The 24,303-nt window shown below is 43.3% G+C and overlaps 1 protein-coding gene across 6 annotated transcripts in view; it reads right to left on the reverse strand.

Annotated features, from left to right (window-relative positions):
• Positions 1-24,303, reverse strand: part of sec16a (SEC16 homolog A, endoplasmic reticulum export factor) — a 142,415-nt gene that overhangs the window by 89,201 nt on the left and 28,911 nt on the right. For 5 of the 6 annotated variants that reach the window (XM_069889772.1, XM_069889783.1, XM_069889765.1 and 2 more), the window contains exons 2-3: positions 7,379-10,812; positions 2,464-2,600 (exon numbers count right to left, since the gene is read on the reverse strand). In XM_069889772.1, coding sequence (XP_069745873.1) covers positions 2,464-2,600; positions 7,379-10,741 — 3,500 coding nt within the window. In that variant the 5' untranslated portion in view covers positions 10,742-10,812. The remainder of the gene's footprint in view (positions 1-2,463; positions 2,601-7,378; positions 10,813-24,303) is intronic. The other variant, XM_069889803.1, reaches the window with a different exon arrangement.

Genomic DNA, 24,303 nt, shown 5'->3' on the forward strand with positions numbered 1-24,303 from the left:
AATTGTCCTGATTGCCAAGAAAATCCTACAAGATTTGTGTAGGAAAAAGATTATTTAGAATGATGAGATACCAGAATCCATTGTACAAGACTGGACATGTTAGATTCAAGATCTTCGTAAGCTGGAAGACTTCAAGATTGACAGATGCTTCAAATCCACAAACTTTGGAAATCTGACATTTGCTCAATTGCGTAATTTTGCTGATGCACGTTGAAGACGTTTATGGAAATGTTAGTTACCTATTACTGCATGATAACAAGGATCAGATATATTGTGGATTTGCAATAAGAAAGGCCAGAGTTGCTCCATTGAAAGGAGTAAACAGAATGGACACAAGGTTGAAAAAATTAGTTGCAGATGGAATTAAAAGACTCCATTTTTGACTGGTAGCACCTCTGTGCTCAAATACATCAACAATAAAGCCACAAGGTTTTGAACTTTCATGGCTAACAGAATCACTGAAATTGATAAAGTCTGACATTCAATACAGTGGAGACATGTTTATAACCCAGTTAACAATTCTGCCAATTTGGCTTCCCAAGGTTTGAAAGTAATTTTTTTCCTAAAGAAAGGAATGTGGGCAAACAGGCCTCTGTTTAAAAGTAGTGGCCTCAAATTCGAGATAAATTATAAGAAATGTTACCAGAAGACACTGAAATCAGGAGTAAGATTGCAAATGCTGTTTAGATAATGTCTGAACAAATAGATTCAGTTACCTACTTAAACCATTACTTCTCATCCTGGAATCGTTTGAAAAGGGCAACAGCATGGATACTTAGATTTAAAAGATGGCTTCTGAATCATAGCGGAAAGAACAAACAAACAATGTTCCTGCTCAATTTCAATCAGATAACATCCATCAAAAGGATCTTCCACAAAAAGAAACAGGTGATCTTGAGACTCAAGAAGAGGGAGGTCTCACATTTAAAGAAATGATTAATGCTAAAATGAAGATAATCTGCTTTTGTCAGAGAAAGAGATTTGTAGATGAAATTTCAAGTCTGAAAAAGGGAATGAATGTCTCTTGAAATTCCTGGTTGATGGGGAAGATTGTTGATACCATTCAGGACAAAAAAAAAGGACTTGTACATCAAGTTTGGATCAAGACTAAAACTGGCTTTTTGAACAGTCCAATTACTAAAATCTGTCTTTTACAAGAAGCAGAAAACTTTGATAATTTATTTTCACTTTCTTTTGAAATTTAGCCGAAATGTATACTAATTTGATTATTTTTATTTATGATGGTAATTTATTATTTTTTAGACATAATAATTAGGGGCTGATAATTAGAGTTAAAATGTATTTCTTGCAAGCAAATTCTATCTTGTGGCTGTCAAGCGATTGTTTAATATATTTCATAACATCTCCTGGCAACAGCCATTTTAAAGGTTATAGCTTGCCTTCAAGAGAGGTAACCAGGCCAGTTAGTTAGTTTTCTTTGATCTCCAAAATGGTAAGAAATTTAGAATGTTCCAACAACTTTTATTAATTGTTTATCCATTATTTAATCATCTAACAAACTTTAATGGCTTGTAAAAATGTATAGCAACTGATAATGATATTTAATAAACCATGGAAAACTCAACTCAACTTTAGAAGGGATTTGGATGATTGAGTCATAGACAACAACAACATTCTAATTCCAGCAAGCGATTATAAAGGAAAATAGTCACTACAGTGGAGTTAAGCAAATATTTTGTGAACCATCCCAAAAGTATGGCAGTGTAAATGAGGGGAAAGAGAAAATGCAACTTCAACTATGGCTTCATGCTGCATTCCTTATCTGAGCTATAACAACATTGTTGGGTGGATTCTAGTCCCAAAAATATTAGCAAGCATGCGCAGAAAAGTACCAGAAAGGGACATTGCTATAGTAACCAGAATCAAAAGTACTTCAGACAGTTATTTCAACTGAGCTTGTGGGCTTCATAGCTAGGACTACCATATTTATTCCCCCCCCCCCCACCCCGCCAGAAAACCCAATTATTGTTTAGGAAACTAACAAAATATTCATCTTGTTTTTATTGTTCAGTTGCCTCACCTAATCATTGCAATTTATGCTGAGGATTCAATCACAAAGCAGTTAAGGGGAGAATGCCAGGGTTAGAGAAAGCAATAAAGAATGACAGTATTTGGTGATTTAGAGGTGATCTCTATCTACTGCCCTTATCCTTCTCGGCAGTAGAAATCATGCAAGGTACCAAAAATAACCAATGTGGATGTCATACAAAACCTGCTGTGTACTCAGTTACAATGGTCCACAAGGGTCATATACTATTAGTCTGTCAATATTAATTTCCTTTCTGGTGAGGAAAGGGCCATTCCAATTTTCAGGGGAGAAGCAAAGTTTAAAAACACACAAAATAATTTTATATTCATCTCGAAATGATGCATCATCTGATGCAAAAACAACTCCAAGCAGGAATAATAAAGGTTCCTCTTTACGAAGCAACAATAGCATACCTAGATGGTGGCCTGTCAGAAGACTGACTCGCTCTGGAGCTGGGTCGACTGCTCCTCTCTCTCTCTGGATCCTTGTATCCTGCACTATTGGCATCATATCTGTCATATCGGACATTGTAACGCCTGTATGGATCATCCTGAAGAAACAAGCACAAATCAACACCTGGGTCGTGCCAATCTATCAAAGGTAATGAAACCAAACTATTTTCTATCAGTTGTGTCATTCTGCAAAGACTGATCTTTCAACCAACTTCAACAAAACAGCTAAGGCTTTTCTTAGTTCTCTGCTAGAACTTTTATGTGCAACTTGCTAACATCTTTTTTCCATAACACATCAATATTTTAAAATATGGGCGGTATACACATGAAAATTTTCTGTATTTCTCATCATTAACTGGATTCAAACTTTTAAAAGGTTAATTTCCCATCTATTACCTTTCTTCTTTCCTGAAAGTGGTGACTTCCGATGAATGGGTGTACAATGTGGTCAGAAATGCATGTGTGTGTCTGCACGCAAGTAAAATACCCACACCATTACAGTTTAGGCACAATTCAAGTAAGTCAATTCCCAAAGCTCAGTCTCAGAAATCTTGTGTTCGAACTCAAAACTTTTAAACTGTTGTTCAGAAGTAATTACAAAGTAGGTGAGATACTGCCTGATCAAACAGCTCAAAACTCACAAATCCTTATTGAGTTTCTTCCCAAGAAATGTTGTTTCATACGAATGATGGTCACAACTCCCCTCTTGCTTGCAAGGGGAAACGAAACATGTTTGAAATCATTTTAAAGACAAAGGCAAGGGGTCAGACAAAATAACCTTTAGAATGGTCATGATCCAAATACAAGAATGATCTTGGTTTCTTTACCCTTATACAGGTCAATAAATAATGATCATTGCAGTAGATCACTATTTTCCCCTGACAAGGAGACCCAGCAGAAGTGTCCATTTCACACAAAGTTGATTCATTTCTGTCTCTTGCAGATCTCTGGTTATTTATTAATTAATCTTGCCTCTTTAAGTGTCTCAATCAAATGACTTGTGGATTAATACTGATTTTCAGTTTCAATTTCCCAAAACATGAGATAATCATATAATCTACAAATGTCCCATCGGGTCTTTTTCTTGAATGAACAATCATTGTTCCTTTTGTTCTTCCAAAGCATTAACTTTGTTTATAGTTGGGACTATAAGGGTGCCAAGTTGTCTGGAAATATTGTGAACTCTGGGGGTGGAACAGGGTGCAATACACTCACAAACTAACCACTCACTAAAAAATAGAAACTCCTTACAGACAGCATGGGACACAAACCCCGATCGCTGGCGCTGTAAAGGTGTTTCGGCTAACAATTTTTACCAATTTATTTTGTGCTTTTTTTTTGCCAGATGCTGGAGGTTGCCAACTGCTTGAATTCTGGAGAATGCGGATTTTACTGTATAACGTTGATGCTGGATAGATATGATTATTTCAGGAGGTTTGGTTTTCTGGCCTCCTCCAGACTGAATTGACGAATGAACAATTTAACCAAATGGGATCATTCCGCACCCCCCCCCCCCCCCCCAGTCATAAGCTCTGATGGTTTTTCTTATAGTCCCCACTCAGTCCTTCTCACCATACTCCTGCTGTTTCTGTCTTTTGCTGATCTACATACATGCCCTCTGCATCCTTATGAATCTTTTCTGCTTCCATTTGCATGAAGTTTTACCTCAAGAATATTCCAGTCTCCAAATTATTTGTAAGCTTATCCGACAAAGAAATTTTCTTCAATGAAATAAATCTGTAACCATTGCTCTTCAAACTCTTTCAATAGCAAACCGTCTTTCTCCCTTTGAAATATTTGAAATCAAGCAAGACTTTTTTCCACTCTTTTTCATATTTGACCCAAAGATGAACTTCAAACCACATTTGCACTATGCCTTCCTATGCCACTTTTGCACTGACAGTAATTCACCTGCTATGCAGCCCTTGCCACACCCTTTGAAAAACATGCCCCTCAGATCCCTTTATACTCTTCTTCTCTCTCACTTTTAACTTGTGCTCCAAGGTTTTACACTCCCCTACCCAGGGGAAACTGATTATCTACCCTATCCCTGTCACTATTTTATAAACCTATACAAGGTCACATCTCAGCCTTGTTCACTCAAAGAACGCTCCCAGCCTATCCAGTCTCTCCTTGCAACTCAAAATTATATCCATTTTCAGCATCCTTATGAATCTTTTCTGCAACCTCTTGAGTACAAATGATAACCTTCCCAAGGCACTGTGACCACTGTACATAGAGTGCCCTGCATAATGTTTGGGTCAAACAAACATTTTTACATTTGTCCTGTGCTCCACAGTTCTAAATTTGTAATCAAGCAATTTATATGTGATTGAAGTGCACATTCCAGATTTTATTGGAGGTTATTTGTACAGGTGCTTCTTAATGTACGATGGGGTTGCTCGAATGCAACCCCATCGTAAGTTAAAAAAAACGCAAGTCAAATAAGAATACCGCATCTACTTTTTTAAAAATTAAATTTATTCCACACAGAATAAACCATTAACGTACACAGCTGAAAGCTCACTGGGTGTGAGGAATGTTTGTAGCATTGAACTAAAATCAATTGCTGGATGGTGAGAAAGGTGGGGATGCTAAAGCATATCGCAAGCACAGGATCAGATTGGTATCAGAAATTGAAAGTATGAATTTGAACCACCGTAACTTCAAAGAATCGTAAGTCAGACCAACGTAAGTAGGGGAGCACCTGTCTACATTTTTGCTTTGAACATGAAGAAATCACAGCATTTTTTATACATAACCCCCTCATTTCAGGGCACCATAATATTTGGGTCATAGCAATGGTATGTATATTAAAGTGGTCAGGTTTTGTACTTTGTTGTATATCCTTTGCAATGACTGCTTGAGGTCGATGATTCATAGGGCCAGGCCTCCACTGCAGCCATCTTCAGCTCCTGCTTGTTTCAGGGGGATTGTTCCCTTGCTTTTTCTCTTCAGTATATGGGAAGGCTTATTCAATTGGATATAGATCGGGTGAGTGACTTGGCCATTCAAAAATTTTCCAGTTTTTAAACTTTGAAAAGCTCCTTTGTTGCTTTAGCAGTACGTTTGAGATCACTGTCTTGCTGTAGGATGAAGCGTCATCCAACGAGTTTGAAGGCATTAACTTAAACTTAAGCAGATATGTTTCTATATACCTGCTTTTTTTGTTTTGCCACTGCTATCAGCTGTTACAACATCAATGAAGATAAATTCACAGGTACCAGTGACAGTCACACATGCCCAGGGCATAACACTCCAACCAGCATGTTTCACAGATGAGCTAGTATCCTTTGGATCTTGGGCATCCTTTTACATCTCCACACTTGGTTCTTGCCATCACTCTGATACAGTTTAATCTGGGTCTTATCTGTCCACAAGACCTTTATACAAGATTCTGCAAGCTCTTTCAAATACTTCTTGGCAAACTATAATCTGGGCATCCTGTTTATGCAGCTAACTAAAGATTTGCATCTTGCATGTAGCATCTGTATTTCTGTTCTTGAAGTCTTCTGCAGACTGTAGTCATTGAAAAATCCACACCTGGCCTTGAAAAGAGTTTCTGAACTGCTGGACATGCATTTGGAGATTTTTTTTTCTTCATTATGATGAGAATTCTTCTGTCATCAGCAGTGGAGGCCTTCCATGGCCTACAGCTCCTTTCCGATTACTGAGCTCACCGGTATGCTCTTTTCTTAATGATGTTCAACAACAGTTGTATTTGGTAATCCTATGGTTTTGGCAAAGTCTCTTGCTGTTTTATTCTTGTTTTTCATCCTCATTATGGTTTCTTTGACTTTGATTGGCACAACTTTGGTCCTTTTGTTGAAAAATGGTAACTATAGGTTCCATAGGTGATCAATAGCCTAGAAGCAAGCCTAGCTCTCTTATACCTGCACCAATGAAGCAATTAAACTTACCCGAGAAATCAAAAACATCTGTGAAGACAAATGTCCCAAATATTATGGTGCCCTGAAATGGGGTAACTGTCCCTGTGGAGTACAGGGTCAAATAAAGGAAAAATGTGTCTTTGTCCTAAACATTATGGAGAGCATTGTAATATCTCAGGTGCAGTCTCACCAATATCTAGTACAGCTGCATTACCACATCAGAACTCCTGCACTCAATGCCTTAACCAATGAAGGCAAGCATAACATCAACCTTCACCATACAGTGTCACCACTTTCTTCCCTTGCTTTTCACACAACCAACTTTATGTGCTTGAACAGCAAGCATTTCTGAATGTCAATATGCCTCAGGACATCACTGTTCCCTACCCTGAACTCGGTAGATTCCACAACCTTCTCCATGGTAAATAGGGATGAGATATCTTCATTCAAGACCATTTTTACATGGGTCCACACATAGACAAACACACTAATCCTCGATTTTTCCAATTAAAAATTTTCACCTTTTCCATCTTTTGCTCCCCTCTATAACCTCTGGCCCAAACTACAGCCTCGGAGTACAACCCCATGTGTATCATGGATGATACTTTGTTCAGCTTCTTATAGTCATGTTTTCTCTGCTCCAGGCCAAAAGCACTGGAACTGCTTCCTTGAGCCTTCCAAATGCCCTCTCAATTCTTCCAAAGGTACCGTCAAATGTTCCAGTTTCATTAAGCTGCAAGGACTGAAGGAAAGGGTCAGGGAAGCAAACCTAATATGGCTTCATAACAGCTGTCAAACTTGGTATGAAAGACAGTAACTCTAAAAAGAATCTTGGTACACTGGGTTTGGCAGAAGATTGATGGAATCAGAGAAAAAATATCAAACATGCCCCATGCCTCCCATTAACTTTTGATTATGAGCAATTTACTGAGCTGCAGAATAAAGTGGTGAGCTGCAATGAAAAAAAAAGGCAAGAGTTCAGTTACCTGATAGTATGGATGGTTGCCTCTGGAAGTCATTGGTGGAAAAGGCATCTGCTGACCAATTCTGGGATCCAGAGGAGGGTAAGATGGGTAAGGCACTGCATAGGTCTGCTGAGCATCGACATTGTAATCCTGGTATGCATACGGATAGGAATAACCATACGCGACATGTGGAAGGACTGGGGGGAATGAATGCTGAGGTGGCACCTCTTGATGCGAGGGCAGCTGGGGAGCTCCTGCTGCTGTTGCGGGAACTTCAGCCACTGATTGCTGCCGTGCTGCAGGCTGGACAGAAACTGACCCTTGGGTCACATAGCCGACATGTGGGTAACGATTGGTGGGCAAAGACCCTGGCTGTTGCTGACCGGAGTCAGGAGTAGTGGACGGGAGTGGCGGAGGTGCGGCCTGCTGTCCTGTCATTGTGACCATCGGATGTTGTTGCTGTTGGACCTCTTTGGTGACCTGCAGATAGAAACTTGGTTTATCATTAATGCAGAGCCCTGGGGCATACGTCTGGCAAGGAGGAAGGTGCTGTGTGGTATCATTAAGTGGCAGGGAAGCAGATTGATTAGCATTGGTGATGGACTGATTAGATGGAGAGTGGCGCAATGTGAAATCACGCAGCTCACAGTTGGCAGATGAGTCAGGTTGATGAAAAACTTGATTCCTTGCGTCGTTCTTACTGATGTCACTGCGGGGCTGAAGAGCAGAAGTCGGGACAATTATGGTAGCGCCAGGTACTCTGCTAGAGGAGGGGTTTGTAGGGGTGGCAGTATCCCTTGTTGGTCCTCCACTGCCAAACCTCGGGTCAAGGTGACCATCTGCAGCCAGATTGAGTGGAGTCTGGGCAGAAGGTGATCCGAGCGCGGTGGCAATGCCAGGGTTTGGTGGTGCAGGGCTTGCAAAGGAAACACTTTGGCCATCGCCTCGATCTCGGAGAGGCCAGTCAGCGCTGGACATTGGAGTAGAGGAGCTGGTTTGAAGAGGCCGAGCAAGTAACATGGGTGGATTTGGCGCAGCCAGAGATGGCATCAGCAGTGAGGCATAGCTGGAACTTGCCTGGCCTTTTGGAGCAGCATCATCAGGTGCCTGGGGAGGATTCTCCAGGTTTCCTGTGAGCACAGGGTAACTTGATTCCTTGCTCCCATCTTCTGGGGGTTGGAGAACCTCAGCACAAGGTTCCTTGGCCGCTGCAGGTACAGTTGGAGCAGCTGGTGCCAGCACAATCCCTGCACTGAAGTTCGGCAGCTCGTTTTGTGCCCACAGGGTGGCAGCTGGGCTCTCTGTTTTTGCACGGCTGGCATGCATTCTCAAAGATGTTCTCTTCTCGGATGTCTCCGGCATGGATCGCAACATATTCTCAGGAATTCCCGGGCCCGCATAGAGATTTGAGTGAGTCTGCGGGATGTTGATGTTTTCCAAATTGTCAGGTGGTTCTTCTAGGTTACCAGGAGAGATAGCTGACACCACAACCCCTTGCCGCTGACCTACAACGTTGAGTGTGTTCTGGTTGAGCTCCATCACCATATTTGCTTGTTCTATTTCAACAGGTTTGACTGGTAACTGCCCATGTGACCTCACTGGCTCAAACGAACTGTTGGCACTGGCTTGGAATGTGACCATGGGCTTTGGAGGTGTTGGGTTGGTGGGCTGCGGCAACTGGCTATAATACATAGTTCGCCCTGCATTCTCAGTCTCCCTGCCAGGATAGGATGTGTCCCGACCAAGAGGGGAAGTGTCTATCTGCTCAAAGAAGTTGGAGGTGGCATCAGTAGGTGGCTTCCCCCTCTCTTGCTGGATAAAAGTGTTTGGTGGAGCTTGGGATCGACGCAGACTGGATCCACTGCTGTGACTGGCGCTGCTGTGATTTGAAGAGATGCTGTCCGATCGAAGAGGGTAAGGTGTCATATCTGGCGTCTCCTGATTCGCAGATGGTCCACCAATACTTTTGGTGGCATGCTGACCCTGGTTTGCCAATCCAGGGGTGGGCTGAATACCCACTGGAATCCTCTCAGGATCACTGGGCAGGACTTCCTGGTTCTGTGCAAATTCAGAATTCTCATCATTTTCCAGTGTCACCCCTTCGCTGCCATGCTGTGGCACAAGAGGATTTTTGATCCCACCAGGGTCTCCAGACATCAGGCTATAAACACCATACGAGGTTGGTGGTTGTGGGATAAAGTCCTGAGATTCAACACTAGATGCCCGACCCACTGCTAGCTGTCCTGCACGTGGCTCAGGTGGAGGCAAGCCACTGAAGAAAAGCCCGTGGCTCAACTGAAAGGCATCTCCAGGTGCAACAGCAGCTCCATGCTGCAGGTCGCTTGCCAGGGTTTCTTCATTCTCAACCTCACCCCCTTTGAAAAACATAGAAACGGTACCTGGGTCAGAGCTTGGGGGATGGCCTGATTGAGGAGGACGGCAGGCAGGTCTGACAGTCTGCTGAGGACATGGTTCTCGAGGGAAGCCAGCTGCCCAGTCCTCTGGGTGGACAAAGCCAGGGCCTGAGAAATTCTGTTGGTGCTGGGATGGGTGCTGGAAGGTAGCTGGCTGACTAATGTCATGGTGTTCCACTCCAGCAAGCTGCTGGGAGAAGTTGCCTGCTGCCTGGTTTTGATGAGATGGAAAAGGAGAAAGTTGGGCCTGAGGAGAACAGTAATTGCCAAAACCCTGTGTCTGGGGGTCACTGGGCTGAAAGTAGTTTTGGACAGAGGGGGGCCGACTGCCGTGGCTCCCCGCCCACTGGGAGGAAGAGCTTGGTTGGAGCTGAGGTGGAAAAGCAGGGGCACTGGAAGCAAAGGGAAGTGGTTCTTGCCCATGGGAGTTCCTTATTTGGGAAGGGGCTGAGCCATGACGAGGTCCCAACTCACTGCCCTCTAATCCTGTGTGAAAGTACGATGGCTCAGGGGGGAGGCTGTGCCTGGGGTCAGTGCCGGCAGAAGGGGACGCAGGGGAAATCTGGCCATCGCCAAAGCGTGATGTCGGGGCAGTAGGTGCTGGGGCACCACACGGTTCAGACCGCTCACCAGGTGTGGTGGATGGGCCAGGAAATATCCTTTGTGGGCTGTGCAAAGTGCCTGCAGGCCACCGGGCTGGGACATAGCTCACATCCTGTTGGTCTAGCAGAGGTGGAGGGAGCATCGGGTTTCCATTGTTTGCACCATTCCGTGACTCTGAATCACCAGGGCGAGTGGGCCGAATGAGCCCAAATGGATCGATGACTGGTGGCAGCGGGGCACCTGTAAGTGGTGTGTTTGGTCGCCTGAAAGGGGCGTTGCGACGGAAGGCATTGGGAGTGCCCACACTCGGTGGGGCTCCTGTAACATTTGCAACACCTGGAGACGATCTGGAAGGTGGTGGCTGCATTGCATCAAGGCTAGTACCAGTCAAATCTCAATATCCAGGAGGATGGTGGGACTCCCAGTTGACCTCAGTGCCTTGGGGAGAAACACAGACAGTTAGTTTCATATGTTCAGTTATCCCAAATGGGCACAAAGAATTTCATTTGAAAAATGGCAACCGTGGAAAACAAATTTCAAACTAGGCATAAATTTCAATGGATACAGTAAAATCCCCATTACCTGAAATTCAAGCAACCAGCAGCCTCAAGAAACTAACAAATAAATAGGTAAAAAAAATACTAAAAATTTTAAATTGCCACTCCTACCAGTTAGCTCACCAATCACAAAAGGTGCAATGCCGAGCAACCAGCAAATTCACTTATGCGGTATCTACCAATCCCCATAGTTGCCGGATTCCGAATGTTTTACTGTATATTTAAAGTGAAAGGAAACAAAGAAAAATCACAACCTCAAGGCTTTCAAAATGTTTTGCAGCCAGAAGTATTTTTAAATTGAAATGTAGAAAAATGCAATAGCCAACTTGGACAGATCAAGATCCACCCAACAGCCTATGTGAACACCAAGAGAGGAAAAGCAGACTTGTTTCACAGGTGGTCATTTCCACCACAAGGTCAATCTGTGACTTAACATGTGCACCCTATTTCTCTAGGGCCACAACTGTGAAGGTGAGGCCAACTAATCACCCTTTGCCAAATACACTTCGAAATCCTGTTTTAACATTTTTTCACAGTTTTAGATTCCTCAAAAGGAAGAAAATGTTTTCAATAAATTCAACATCTCTTGCTTGGGTCAGCCATTAGCACCCAAATTCCTGGGAAAACAATTCAGGTTTTAAGAAGAAAAAACACAATGGTGGAGAAACCCAGCTAGTCAAACAGTGCTATTTTATATAGCAAGGAGAAAGATACATAAAAGAGTATAGAAAATCTAAGAAAATACTCAAAAGGAAAATCAGGAAGCCAAAACGACATGAGGTTGGTTTGGCAGATAATGTGAAGGTAAACACGAAGAACTTCTACAAGTATGTTATGAGTAAAAGCATACTAAGGGACAAAATTGGTCCCTGAGAATATCAGAGTGGTAGTCTGTGTGGAACTTCTTGAGATGGGTTAGATCTTAAACAGTTTATTTGCATGAGTATTTACTCCGGAAACTGGCATAATGTCTAAGGAAGGGAAACAAACAAGAAGTGGCTTGGAACATATAGAGAAGTGGTTCTCAAACTTTTTCTTTCCACTCACATACCACCTTAAGCAATCCCTTACTAATTACAGAGCACTGATGGCATAGGGAATACTTAAAAGGGTATGTGAATGGGAAAAAAAAGGTTGAGAACCACTGGTCTACATGGACTTTAGTACGGCTTTTGACGAGGTCCCACATGGGAGGTTAGTTCAGAAGGTTCAGGCACTAAGTATCCATGGAGAGGTCATAAACTGGATTTAAAATTGGCTGAATGAGAGAAGACAGAATGGTAGTAAAAAATTGATTCTCAGACAGGAGGCCCATGAATAGTGGTGTGCCTCAGGATCAGTGCTGGGACCATTATTGTTTATTGCCTATACAGGTGCCTATCCTTTTATCCTGGATTCCGAACACAGGTAACCTCCAAAAACTGGCACTTTTTTGGTATACGTCATTACACATAAGTAACGATAATTTCCAAATAATAAATTTTCAGAGGGGAGACGCCCCCACCCCAGTCTTTCCATGTAACTCAGTTCCTGAAGTCTGGGCAACATCCTGGTAAATCTTCTCTGTACTCTTTCTATCTTATTGATATCTTTCATGTAGTTAGGTGACCAGAACTGCACACAATACTCCAAATTTGGCCTCACCAAGATCTTATACAACTTTAACATTACATCCCAACTCCTGTACTTTATGAAGGCCAATATGCCAAAAGCTCTCTTTGCAACCCTATCTACCTGTGATGCTACTTTCAGGGAATTATGTATCTATAGTCCCAGATCCCTCTGACCTATTGCATGCTTCAGTGCCCTACCATTTCCAGCTTGTGGAAAACCCCCTTTGGAAGACAGGTTGTGAGTGCTTAGTTCAGCCTGGCCAAAGCCCTTGTGGTTCATGCAAGAGGAGAGGACTGGCGGCTGTCTAATGTTTCATTTGAAATAAGGGAAACAAAAAGGAACTCTGTGGTGACCTGAAAGAAAGGTTATCATCTGGAGAACCCTGAGGGGGCAAGTTTCTTGACGTGGCTGATTAAAAAGGAAACAGTTGTGGGTGACCAGCAAACAACAAATCTCCTCTCCCTGAAAACTGACAAGAACCTTCTTAAGTGGTAACCATTTACCTTTCAAACACCATAGCCTGGTGAACTTTATAAATGTTAAATTCTGTACACAGTAAAAGAATTGCCTGCAACCAGTGAACTTGGAGGAATGAGAAGTGAGATTGGACTGTGAATCAAAGAACTTTTCCGAACTTGCACATACATTGCATACACGTGCGTTTAGAATTAGAAGGGGGTGAAGTTAGGTTAAGTCAATCTTCTTTGGCTTGGCTTCGCGGACGAAGATTTATGGAGGGGTAATGTCCACGTCAGCTGCAGGCTCGTTTGTGGCTGACAAGTCCAATGCGGGACAGCCAGACATGGTTGCAGCGGTTGCAGGGGAAAATTGGTTGGTTGAGATTGGGTGTCAATAGTGATAAGTTAAAGTGTGATGCTGTTTTCATGTTTAAAGATAATTAAAAGCAACTTTTGTTTAAGTAACCATTTGTCTTGGTGAATATCTATTGCTGCTGGGTTTTGGGGTCCCCTGAGCTCGTAACACTATCCAAATAATTGTATATTTGATCTCTTAGAACACCTTCCTTTTTTCTTTACTACCAGATTTAAATGCATGCTTTGGTTATAGGTGGCGACTTAAATTATTGGCTTGAATCAATTCTCAACCGTTCATCTCACAAAACCATCAGTTTAAATAAATCAACTGTTCTTATTAATTCCTTTATATTACAATCTGGTATTATCAATGCATGGAGATTTTTCAACCCTGATGATAAAGAGTTTTCCTTCTTTTCTAGGGTTCACCATACATATACACATTGTAGGCACTTTCAGGTAGCCAAATTCCCCGCTTGTAAAACCACATATCATGCCAATAAGCAGCTGTTGGGAGGCCACTTGAAAGCACAGGAGGCACCTGTGAGGCAAAGTCCGTAACCCTCCGCCGGGAGGGATAATCGCCAGAGCTGTGAGGTCACCCCCTGCACATGAATGCAGCCGCCAGAAAGCAGCTGCTAAGGGGATGACAGTCAGCTGGCGAGCGCCTGATAGCTCCCCTCCCAGCTGCCCCTGTTCCTGCCCCGCAGGATGTCCCCACACTGATGCCGTTACCCAGCTCTCCCAACTGCCCAACGTGGGTCCCCACACTGTGGGGCGGCCGGCGCGGGCGGTCAGTGTGGGGACATCCCCAAACCACTGCCCTGCTCTCCCAGCTGCCAGACGTGGCCGGTGCGGGCTGTCAGTGTGGGGACCTCCCCATACCGCTGCCCTGCTCTCCCAGCAGCCAGATGTGGGACCCCACGCTGTGGGGTGGCCGGCGCGGGCTGTCAGTGTGGGGACCTCCCCATACCGCTGCCCAGCTCTCCCAGCAGCCAGATGTGGGACCCCACGCTGTGGGGTGGCTGACGCGAGCTGTCGGTGTGGGGACCTCCCCATACCGCTGCCCAGCTCTCCCAGCAGCCAGACGTGGGTCCTCGCGCTGTGGGGTGGCCGACGCGGGCTGTCAGTGTGGGGACCTCCCCATACCGCTACCCAGCTCTCCCAGCAGCCAGATGTGGGACCCCACGCTGTGGGGTGGCCAATGCAAGCTGTCGATGTGGGGACCTCTCTATACCGCTGCCCAGTTCTCCCAGCAGCCAGATGTGGGTCCCTGCACTGTGGGGTGGCCGGCGCGGGCTGTCAGTGTGGGGACCTCCCCATACCGTTGCCCAGCTCTCCCAGCAACCAGATGTGGGACCCTGCGCTGTGGAGTGGCCGGCACAGGCTGTCAGTGTGGGGATGTCCCGTGCATGGGGTATCCGTGCTGGTATGGGGGATCGTGTCGGGCTGTTGGGGGTGCGGGTGTGGGGGCTTGTGTCGGGCTGTTGGGGGAGCGGGCGGTGTCAGTGTGGGGAGGCCCCCATGCTGATAGCCTGCGTCGGCTGTCCCAGCTCTGACAGCCAGCCATCCCAAACCTAACAGCCCGAAGGGACAAGAGCCGGAATGTGCTCAGAGGCGCATCCAGTGCAGCTGTCCCTTCAGGTGGCCAGCGCTGCGCTTTAGTGCTGTCACCTGAACGGCAATTCAAAGGGCCGCTTCTGCTTCTGCAGGCGCATTCTTGGCGGAGAATGCACCCGAAGAAGCCTATTGATTATTTTCTCTTAGATAAACAATTAATCCCTAACTGTTGATTCTTGTAATTTTGAAAGTATAATATTTTCTGACCACTCCCCAGTGGTTTTATCTTTTAATATCCCAGACTTACCCAAGACTACTAGACAATGGAGATTTAATCCTCTTTTATTATCTGATTCTGATTTTTTGGAATTTATGTAAGATCAAATAGTTTTTTTTTAATGAAAATACCTCTTCAGAAGTTTCTGACTGAATATTCTGGGATGCCTTTTGTTAGAAGTCAAATTATTTCCTATATGGCTAATTTTAGAAGGAAGATGATTTGGCTGCTAAATTAAAACTTATGCTCAAGAAGGTTGAACTTAAAACTAGACATGATTTATTACTTACCCTGTACAAGATCAGTTATTAAAATCTCAATTTAAATATTATGTCCAGGGGATACAGTTGACAAACTTTTAGTGAGCCAAATTAAAAGCCAGATTTCTAAACAGCTTATTGGTGAGATCTGCATGGTTGATGGTAAAAGTCACTAGCAATCATGCTGAAATTATACTTAAAAAAAGTTTTATTCTAAATTATACAGTTCTGTTCTTGCTCAAGATCAAACTTCAATAGAGATTTTTTAGACAAACAGACAATATCTTTAGTCTCCTCATATAATAAAGTTAAATTGGAGCAGCCGATCTCACAGCAGGAGATAGCAGTCACTATTTACAGTCTTTACAGTCTGGTAAAAGTCCCAGCCAAGTTTTTGAAGTTCTCTTCTTATTTATTGACACCTTATTTGGATTCAGTTTTTATTAGATCTTTAAATTGTGGACAATTTCAGCAAACCTTTAATGAAGCTACTATTTATTTTGTTCTTAAAAAGAATAAGGATCCATTAGATTGTTCCTCTTAGATTAATTTCTCTTTTAAATTTTGATGCTAAAATTTTATCCAAGATCTTGGCTTTTAGGGTACAAAATATAATGCCTCATTATTTTTGAGGATTAGATTTGATTTATCAAAGGACGCTATTCACAATTCAATGTTCGTCGACTTTTAGGCATTATTTATTCCCTTACTATGTTGTTCTCTGTATATCCTCTTTCTCTTGAAGCTGAAAAAGCATTTGATAGGATCGAGTGGAGATAACTTTTTTGTGTTTTGGAGAAATTCAACCTAGGTTCCCAATGTATTAATTGGATTAATTTGAAGAACACCACAGAGCCCACCTCACTGACAAAAGACAAAGGAGGAAAAACCCAACACCCAACCAATTTTCACTTGCAACCGCTGCAATCGTGCCTGCCTGTCCCACATTGGACTTGTCAGTCTCCAATGAGCCTGCAGCAGATGTGGACATACCCCTCCATAAATCTTCGTCCGCGAAGCCAAGCCAAAGAAAAATTGGATTAAATTAATCTATTCATCCCCTACAGCATCAATTATTTCTAATTCAATTAAATCTAAACCTCAAACTACTTTGGGGAACCAGACAGGGTTGCCCTTCAAGTCTACTTTTATTTAATATGGCTTTGGAGCCACGGGCTATTGGCTTTCCAGCAATCAGCTAATATCTCAGGAATCCTAAAGTATCCATTCAATTCCAAAGATCTTATCACTTTTCAATCAATTTGGTCAATTCTCGCATTTCAAATTGAATTTGCAGAAAAGTGAAATATTCCCTTTGGATTTTCCCCACTTTTTTGATTCCTCTATCCCATTTAAAATTGTTAAAATAAAAACAATTTAATTCTCTAGGTATAACTATTACCAGAAAGATCACGAACTTGTTTAAGGAAATTTCTCTTCCTTTATTGAATCATGTTACTAAATCTTTATCTCAATAGTCTCCTCGTTTGAGGACATTAACAGGGAGAGTTAATATTAAGAAGAATATCCTGCCTAAATTCTTGTAGGTTTTTGCTCCTAAATTATTTTTTGATTCCTTAGATTCAATTATTTCCTCTTATATGGAAAAATAGGTGTGCCCGTTTCAAAAAAAATTTCTTTCAAAATATTAAAAGAAATGTGCAGCGAACATTAGATATATCAGTATTTGGATACATCATAATAAATATTCAGGTGTAGAATATTAGCTCTAGAATATCTAGTTATGGGAATTATAATGAAGAAACCATCACACGTTGCCAGTAAGCTTGGGTTGGGGGGTGGGGGTAGAGGGAGAGACACACCAAGGACATTCCAGACAGGAATCAATTCTCACCTCTTCCACTGAGCCATATCCTAATGCCTCCCTGATCTCTTTAACACAGTAGTGCTAACTGACTATTACCTGTTCTCTCTCTCTTGGCTTGGCTTCGCGGACGAAGATTTATAGAGGGGGTAAAAGTCCACGTCAGCTGCAGGCTCGTTTGTGGCTGACAAGTCCGAGGCAGGACAGGCAGACACGGTTGCAGGGGAAAATTGGTTGGTTGGGGTTGGGTGTTGGGTTTTTCCTCCTTTGTCTTTTGTCAGTGAGGTGGGCTCTGCGGTCTTCTTCAAAGGAGATTGCTGCCTGCCGAACTGTGAGGCGCCAAGATGCACGGTTTGAGGCGATATCAGCCCACTGCCGGTGGTCAATGTGGCAGGCACCAAGAGATTTCTTTAGGCAATCCTTGTACCTCTTCTTTGGTGCACCTCTGTTTCGGTGGCCAGTGGAGAGCTCGCCATATAACACGATCTTGGGAAGGCGATGGTCCTCCATTCTGGAGACGTGACCCACCCAACGCAGCTGGATCTTCAGCAGCGTGGATTCGATGCTGTCGGCCTCTGCCATCTCGAGTACTTCGATGTTGGTGATGAAGTCGCTCCAATAAATGTTGAGGATGGAGCGGAGACAACGCTGGTGGAAGCGTTCTAGGAGCCGTAGGTGATGTCGGTAGAGGACCCATGATTCGGAGCCGAACAGGAGTATGGGAATGACAACGGCTCTGTATATGCTCATCTTTGTGAAGATTTTCAGTTGGTTGTTTTTCCAGACTCTTTTCTGTAGTCTTTCAAAGGCGCTATTTGCCTTGGCGAGTCTGTTGTCTATCTCGTTGTCGATCCTTGCATCCGATGAAATGGTGCAGCCGAGATAGGTAAACTGGTTGACCGTTTTGAGTTTTGTGTGCCCGATGGAGATGTGGGGGGGCTGGTAGTCATGGTGGGGAGCTGGCTGATGGAGGACCTCAGTTTTCTTCAGGCTGACTTCCAGGCCAAGCATTTTGGCAGTTTCCGCAAAACAGGACGTCAAGCGCTGAAGAGCTGGTTCTCAATGGGCAAGTAAAGCGGCATCGTCTGCAAAGAGTAGTTCACAGACAAGTTGCTCTTGTGTCTTGGTGTGAGCTTGCAGGCGCCTCAGATTGAAGAGACTGCCATCCGTGCAGTACCGGATGTAAACAGCATCTTCATTGTTGAGGTCTTTCATGGCTTGGTTCAGCATCATGCTGAAGAAGATTGAAAAGAGGGTTGGTGCGAGAACGCAGCCTTGCTTCACGCCATTGTTAATGGAGAAGGGTTCAGAGAGCTCATTGCTGTATCTGACCCGACCTTGTTGGTTTTCGTGCAGTTGGATAACCATGTTGAGGAACTTTGGGGGGCATCCGAGGCGCTCTAGTATTTGCCAAAGCCCTTTCATACTCACGGTGTCGAAGGCTTTGGTGAGGTCAACAAAGGTGATGTAGAGTCCTTTATTTTGTTCTCTGCACTTTTCTTGGAGCTGTCTGAGGGCAAAGACCATGTCAGTAGTTCCTCTGTTTGCGCGAAAGCCGCACTGTGATTCTGGGAGAACATTTTCGGTGACACTAGGTATTAGTCTATTTAGGAGAATCCTAGCGAAGATTTTGCCTGCAATGGGGAGCAGCGTGATTCCCCTGTAGTTTGAGCAGTCTGATTTCTTGCCTTTGTTTTTGTACAGGGTGATGATAATGGCATCACAAAGGTCCTGAGGCAGCTTTCCTTGGTCCCAGCAGAGCTTGAAAAACTCATGCAATTTGGCATGCAGAGTTTTGCATGCCAGACCTCTGGGGGGATTCCATCCATACCTGCTGCTTTGCCACTTTTCAGTTGTTCAATTGCCTTATATGTCTCTTCCCAGATGAGGACCTCATCCAGCTCTAGCCTTAAGGGCTGTTGAGGGAGCTGGAGCAGGGCGGATTCTTGGACTGAGCGGTTGGCACTGAAAAGAGATTGGAAGTGTTCTGACCATCGGTTGAGGATGGAGATCTTGTCGCTGAGAAGGATTTTGCCGTCTGAGCTGCGCAGCGGGCTTTGGACTTGGGGTGAGGGGCTGTACACAGCCTTTAGAGCCTCGTAAAAACCCCTGAAGTCGCCAATGTCCACGCTGAGCTGGGTTCGTTTGGCGAGGCTAGTCCACCACTCATTTTGGATCTCCCGGAGTTTGCGCTGAAGATGACTGCATGTGCGACGGAAGACTCGTTTCTTCTCTGGCCAGGACGGCTTTGCAAGGTGAGCCTGGTGGGCAGCTCGCTTCTTTGCCAGCAGCTCCTGGATTTCCTGGTTGTTTTTGTCGAACCAGTCCTTGTTTTTCCTGGAGGAAAAGCCCAGTATCTCTTCAGTGGATTGCAGTACACAGTCTTCAGCTGATCCCAGAGGGTTTCAGGGGACGAGTCCATGAGGCGAATTGCATCCTCGAGCTTTGCTTTGAGGTTTGCCTGGAAGTTTCCTCTCACTTCGTCTGACTGCAAGTTTCCAACATTGAACCTCTTTCTGGGGGCTTTACTGTTCCTGGACTTTGGCTTGAAGTGAAGTTGAGCTTGCAGCGAACCAGCCGGTGGTCAGTGTGGCATTCCGCGCTGGGCATGACCCTGGTGTGGAGCACATCTCGTTTGTCTCTTTCTCGCACCAGGACGTAGTCCAGGAGGTGCCAGTGTTTGGATCGGGGACCCAACACTAGAGATTGCTCATTCCTGCTAGCGTTATTTGAATAAAGTCTGTTTGAATTGTACAGTGTGGCTTGGTTGTACTTTTTGCATTTTGACACGAGCTCAACTTTAACACAGGTGCCTAGGATGGATTGACATAGAGATGAAATCCATTAAAAGACACTCTTATTTCAATACTGGGACCACATTTGCCTTTGTCACTCTCCAAACTAACTGATAATTTGGTAATTAGACATACTTCGCCTATTTGGTTCTAATTTAGAAAGCATTTAGTTATAGATTTTTATTAATTAGTCCAATTTTACATAATTCTTTTTTTAAACCCTCGGTTCAAGAGAATGGCTTAAGTTAGGTATTAATTTTTTCTTGAACGTATATAGGCTGAAACTTTGCTTCTTTTTAGCCAATTTAAATTTGGCAGATAATTGCTCATCGACATTTTTTTGCTATTTACAGATTAGGAGCTTCTTAAACTTTTTAATGTTGAGGCTTTCCCAAAATTTAGATTCTAATCTTATTTGGGAAGTATATGAACTACTTTTAAAATTTAATGATAGTTCTTTATCTAGCATTAAGAAAGTTTGGGACCATGACTTTCAACAACTGTTTGCTGAAAATACATGGGAATCTATTTTGAAAAATGTGTACATTCATCCTCTCTCTGTGCTAGACATTTCTTATTAAAATTTAAAGTAGTTCATAGGGGTCACTATTCCAAAGTTCAATTAGCTAAATTTTACCCCAATATATCCACTATATGTGATAAATGTACAACTCAGGAAGGTACAAGGTACTTTTATATGTTCTGGTTATGTCCCTCTTTTGTAGCTATCAGAAAGAGGTATTTAGTACACTATCTTTAATTCTTGATACAAACCTTTCTCCGAGCCCTTTTATTGGTATTTTTGGAGTAAGTGGACTAATGAACTTAATTTTGACTCCATCTCAATCCCATGTGGTTGCTTTTGCTTCCCTGATTGCGAGAGGCTCATTTTGCTGCGATGGAAAGATGTTGTCCCTCCCGTACATGGGTACCGGATTTGATGGCATCCTTTGAGAAAATTAGGTGCTCAACTAAAATGAGTATTGAATTTTTTTTCTCTGGGATTCCTTTTTCAATGATTTTCAAAATTTATAGATCAATTATTTTTGCTTTTTCTGTTAAAAATTTTTTTTTCTATTTCTTGAACTATTAGTATTGAAATTAGTTGCTGACTCCTGGCTTTGATTTTCATTGCTCATATCATAGATTGGGGTTAGAAATTAGTTTTAGTTATAGATTTTTTCCCCTTTTCCTTTTTTAATCAATGACATGGATCATACACATCTTGGTTACCGTTGGGTTACTTTTGGAGCCTTTTTTAAACAATGGAACCACGCGATTTATCCTCCAATCCTCGAGCAGCACAACACCCGCGGCTATGGACATTTTAAGTCTTTCTCCCAGAGCCCTTGCAATTTCTACGTTAGTCTCCCTCAAGGTCCGATGGAGTATCTTGTCAAGCCCTGGGGGATTTTTTTTCCAATCTTTTTTAATGGTTTATATAGAAAAAACAATTAAAAGGAATGAAACTGAAAATAAAGTATCACTATCTATATATAATATACAACTTCAAACAGTATAAATGTAATCCCCCTCCACTGCAATGGGTGAAAATGGGAAAAAAAGTATTATATAAAAACCCCACATAACCTACTCTAATAATAACAAAAAACAGCTGAGCATCTTATCCTGAAGGTTACATCTATTTTGTAGTTATTGGTTCCTACCGTAAATCAAAAGAATAAAGGTAAAACTATTTCTCAAGTGGAAGAGTAAATTAATTTAATCATATTAGAAACATGTACATCATATGAAAATAAGACAAAAGGTCATCATGTATCTTCACAATTCACTGATGAATCAAATACATGATTATTATTTTCTAAACTTAAGACATAATATGACAAAATCATTGAAACACTGTTGGAGGTCCAGAGCCTTTCCATTTGAATAGGATAGCTCTTCTAGCCAACAGTGTAGAGAAGGCCACAACCTGTTGAACAGGTATAGGCCCTGGAGATTTAGCCACCCTTATTTGTCTTAAGACAGCAAACACTTCCTCCTCTAATCTGTATAGGTTCCATGACCTCACTGTTTGTTTTTCTGACGTCCCACAACTGTCCTTTTCCAGAGTGAATACTGATTTTTTAAAAATGTAAGATCTCTTATCTCTTTTAGCTCCATATAAAGCTGACCACTCTGATCTTCAAGGGGACCAATTTTGTCCCTTACTATCCTTTTTGCCCTCTATAGACCTGTAGAAACCCATAGGATTTTCCTTCACATCGTCTGCCAAACTCAAAATTTCACCTTTGAAGGTTCTCCACTTACCTCACATATCCTTGCCCAAAAACAATGAATCCCAATTAACACATTCTTGATCCTCTCATTTCCTCAAAATAAGCCTTTCACCTATTAAGAATCTCAACCCGAGGCCCAGACCCATCTTTCTCCATAATTAACGAAGCTAATGGCATTATGATCAAAGTGTTCCCCAACACACACTTCTGTCACCTGCCCTGTCTCAGTCTCTAATAGGAGATCTAGTATTGCACTCTCTCTGAACACGTGACAAACTCCAAGCCATCCAGCCCTTTTACATTATGAGAGTTTCAGTCAATGTGTGGAAAGTTAAAATCACCCATCACAACTTTCTGATTCCTGCAGCTGTCTGTTCTGTCTCTCATTGACTATTGGGTGGTCTATAATACAACCTTTCCCATTCCTCAGCTCGAGTAGACGAACCCTCTGGTCTGCCCTGCCTGAGCACGGCTGTGATATTTTCCCTGACGAGGAAAGGGGAAGGAATGGATTCCCCTTTTCATCGCCCTCATTCTATCGTGTCTCAAGCAACAGAAGCACAGAACATTGAGCTGTCAGTTCTGCCTCTCTTGCAACCAAATTTTGCTTATGTGATAATTCCACGAGCCAATCCACACTCTAAGCTCATCTGCCTTTCCTACAATACTCCTTGCATTGAAAAAGAGGCACCTGAGAACATTTCCACCACATTCAACCCGTTGACTTCTAACAGTGCATGCAATTTTAACATTTTTCATTCCTCCATCAGTTCTGGGAGGTTTCCCCTCCCCCTGCAAATCTAGTTTAAACCCACCAGAGCAGCACTTGCAAACTTTCCCGCAAGGTTATTAGTCCCCTTCCAGTTCAAATGCAAACCATCCATTGGACAGGTCCCACATTCCCTGGGTGAAAGCCCAAAGATCCTGAAACCTAAAGCCCTCCCTCCTACACCATGTCTTTTGCCACATGTTAAGCTGCATTAACCTCCTATTTCTAACCTCACTAGCACGTGGCATGGGTAGCAATCCTGAGATCACTTCCCTGGAAGTCCTGTCCTTCAACCAAGTGCCTAACTCTCTGAACTCTCCTTGCAGGACATCCTCACCCTTGCTACCCACATCATTGGTCCCTACATGGACAACAACATCTTGCTGCTCACCCTCCCTTCTGAAAAGGCCATAAACTTGTTCTGAGGTATCTCAGACACTGGCACCGCACCGGGGAGACAACATGGCATCTGGAATACTCAATCTCTTCCACAGAACCTCTTATCTGTCACCTTAACTGTGGAATCCCTAATCATTACAGCTCACCTCTTCTCCTCCCTTCTCTTCTTAGCCAAAGGACCAGACTCCATGCCAGAGACCTGATCTCCATAGCTTGTCCTTGATAGGTTCTCCCCAACAGTTTGCAAAATGATATTATTATTGAGGGGGACAGCCACAGGGTTGCCGTGAACTCCCTGTTCTTTCAATCTCCTGTCACCATCTACCCTCCTCCTGCCTCCTCTGCGTGATAGTATCCCTATCACTCCTGGCTATCGCACTCTCTGCCTCCCAGGAGGTAACCTAACTCCAGCTCCAATTCCTTAACTCGGTTTGTCAGGAGCTGCAGCTGGATGCACTTCTCAGAGATGAAGTCATTAGGGATACTGCTGACTTCCCTGATGACCTACATTCTGCAAGAGGAGCATTCACCTGCCTTGGCTCCCATTCCTACTGTCTATGACTAGATGAACAAAATTTTGTTATAAAATAACGTGCCCTTACCTGTGCCTACCTGTTGAATCTTTTTGTTCCTCAAGTAGGGTGGCCCTTTCTGACTTTGTCTGACTATTCCTCCTTTCTTCACCTGTTCTCACCGAACCCTGTTGAGCCAAAGCTTTATCACTCTGATTCAGCCCAATCTGACAGGACTGCTCCCCGGTCTTCAATCGTTGATCTCGATTGCCCAATCAACTGCTGTCTGTTGTGTCCTTTTACAAC

The sequence above is a fragment of the Narcine bancroftii genome, chromosome 1 (assembly GCF_036971445.1).
Source record: "Narcine bancroftii isolate sNarBan1 chromosome 1, sNarBan1.hap1, whole genome shotgun sequence".
In the NCBI taxonomy this organism is placed as follows: domain Eukaryota; kingdom Metazoa; phylum Chordata; class Chondrichthyes; order Torpediniformes; family Narcinidae; genus Narcine; species Narcine bancroftii.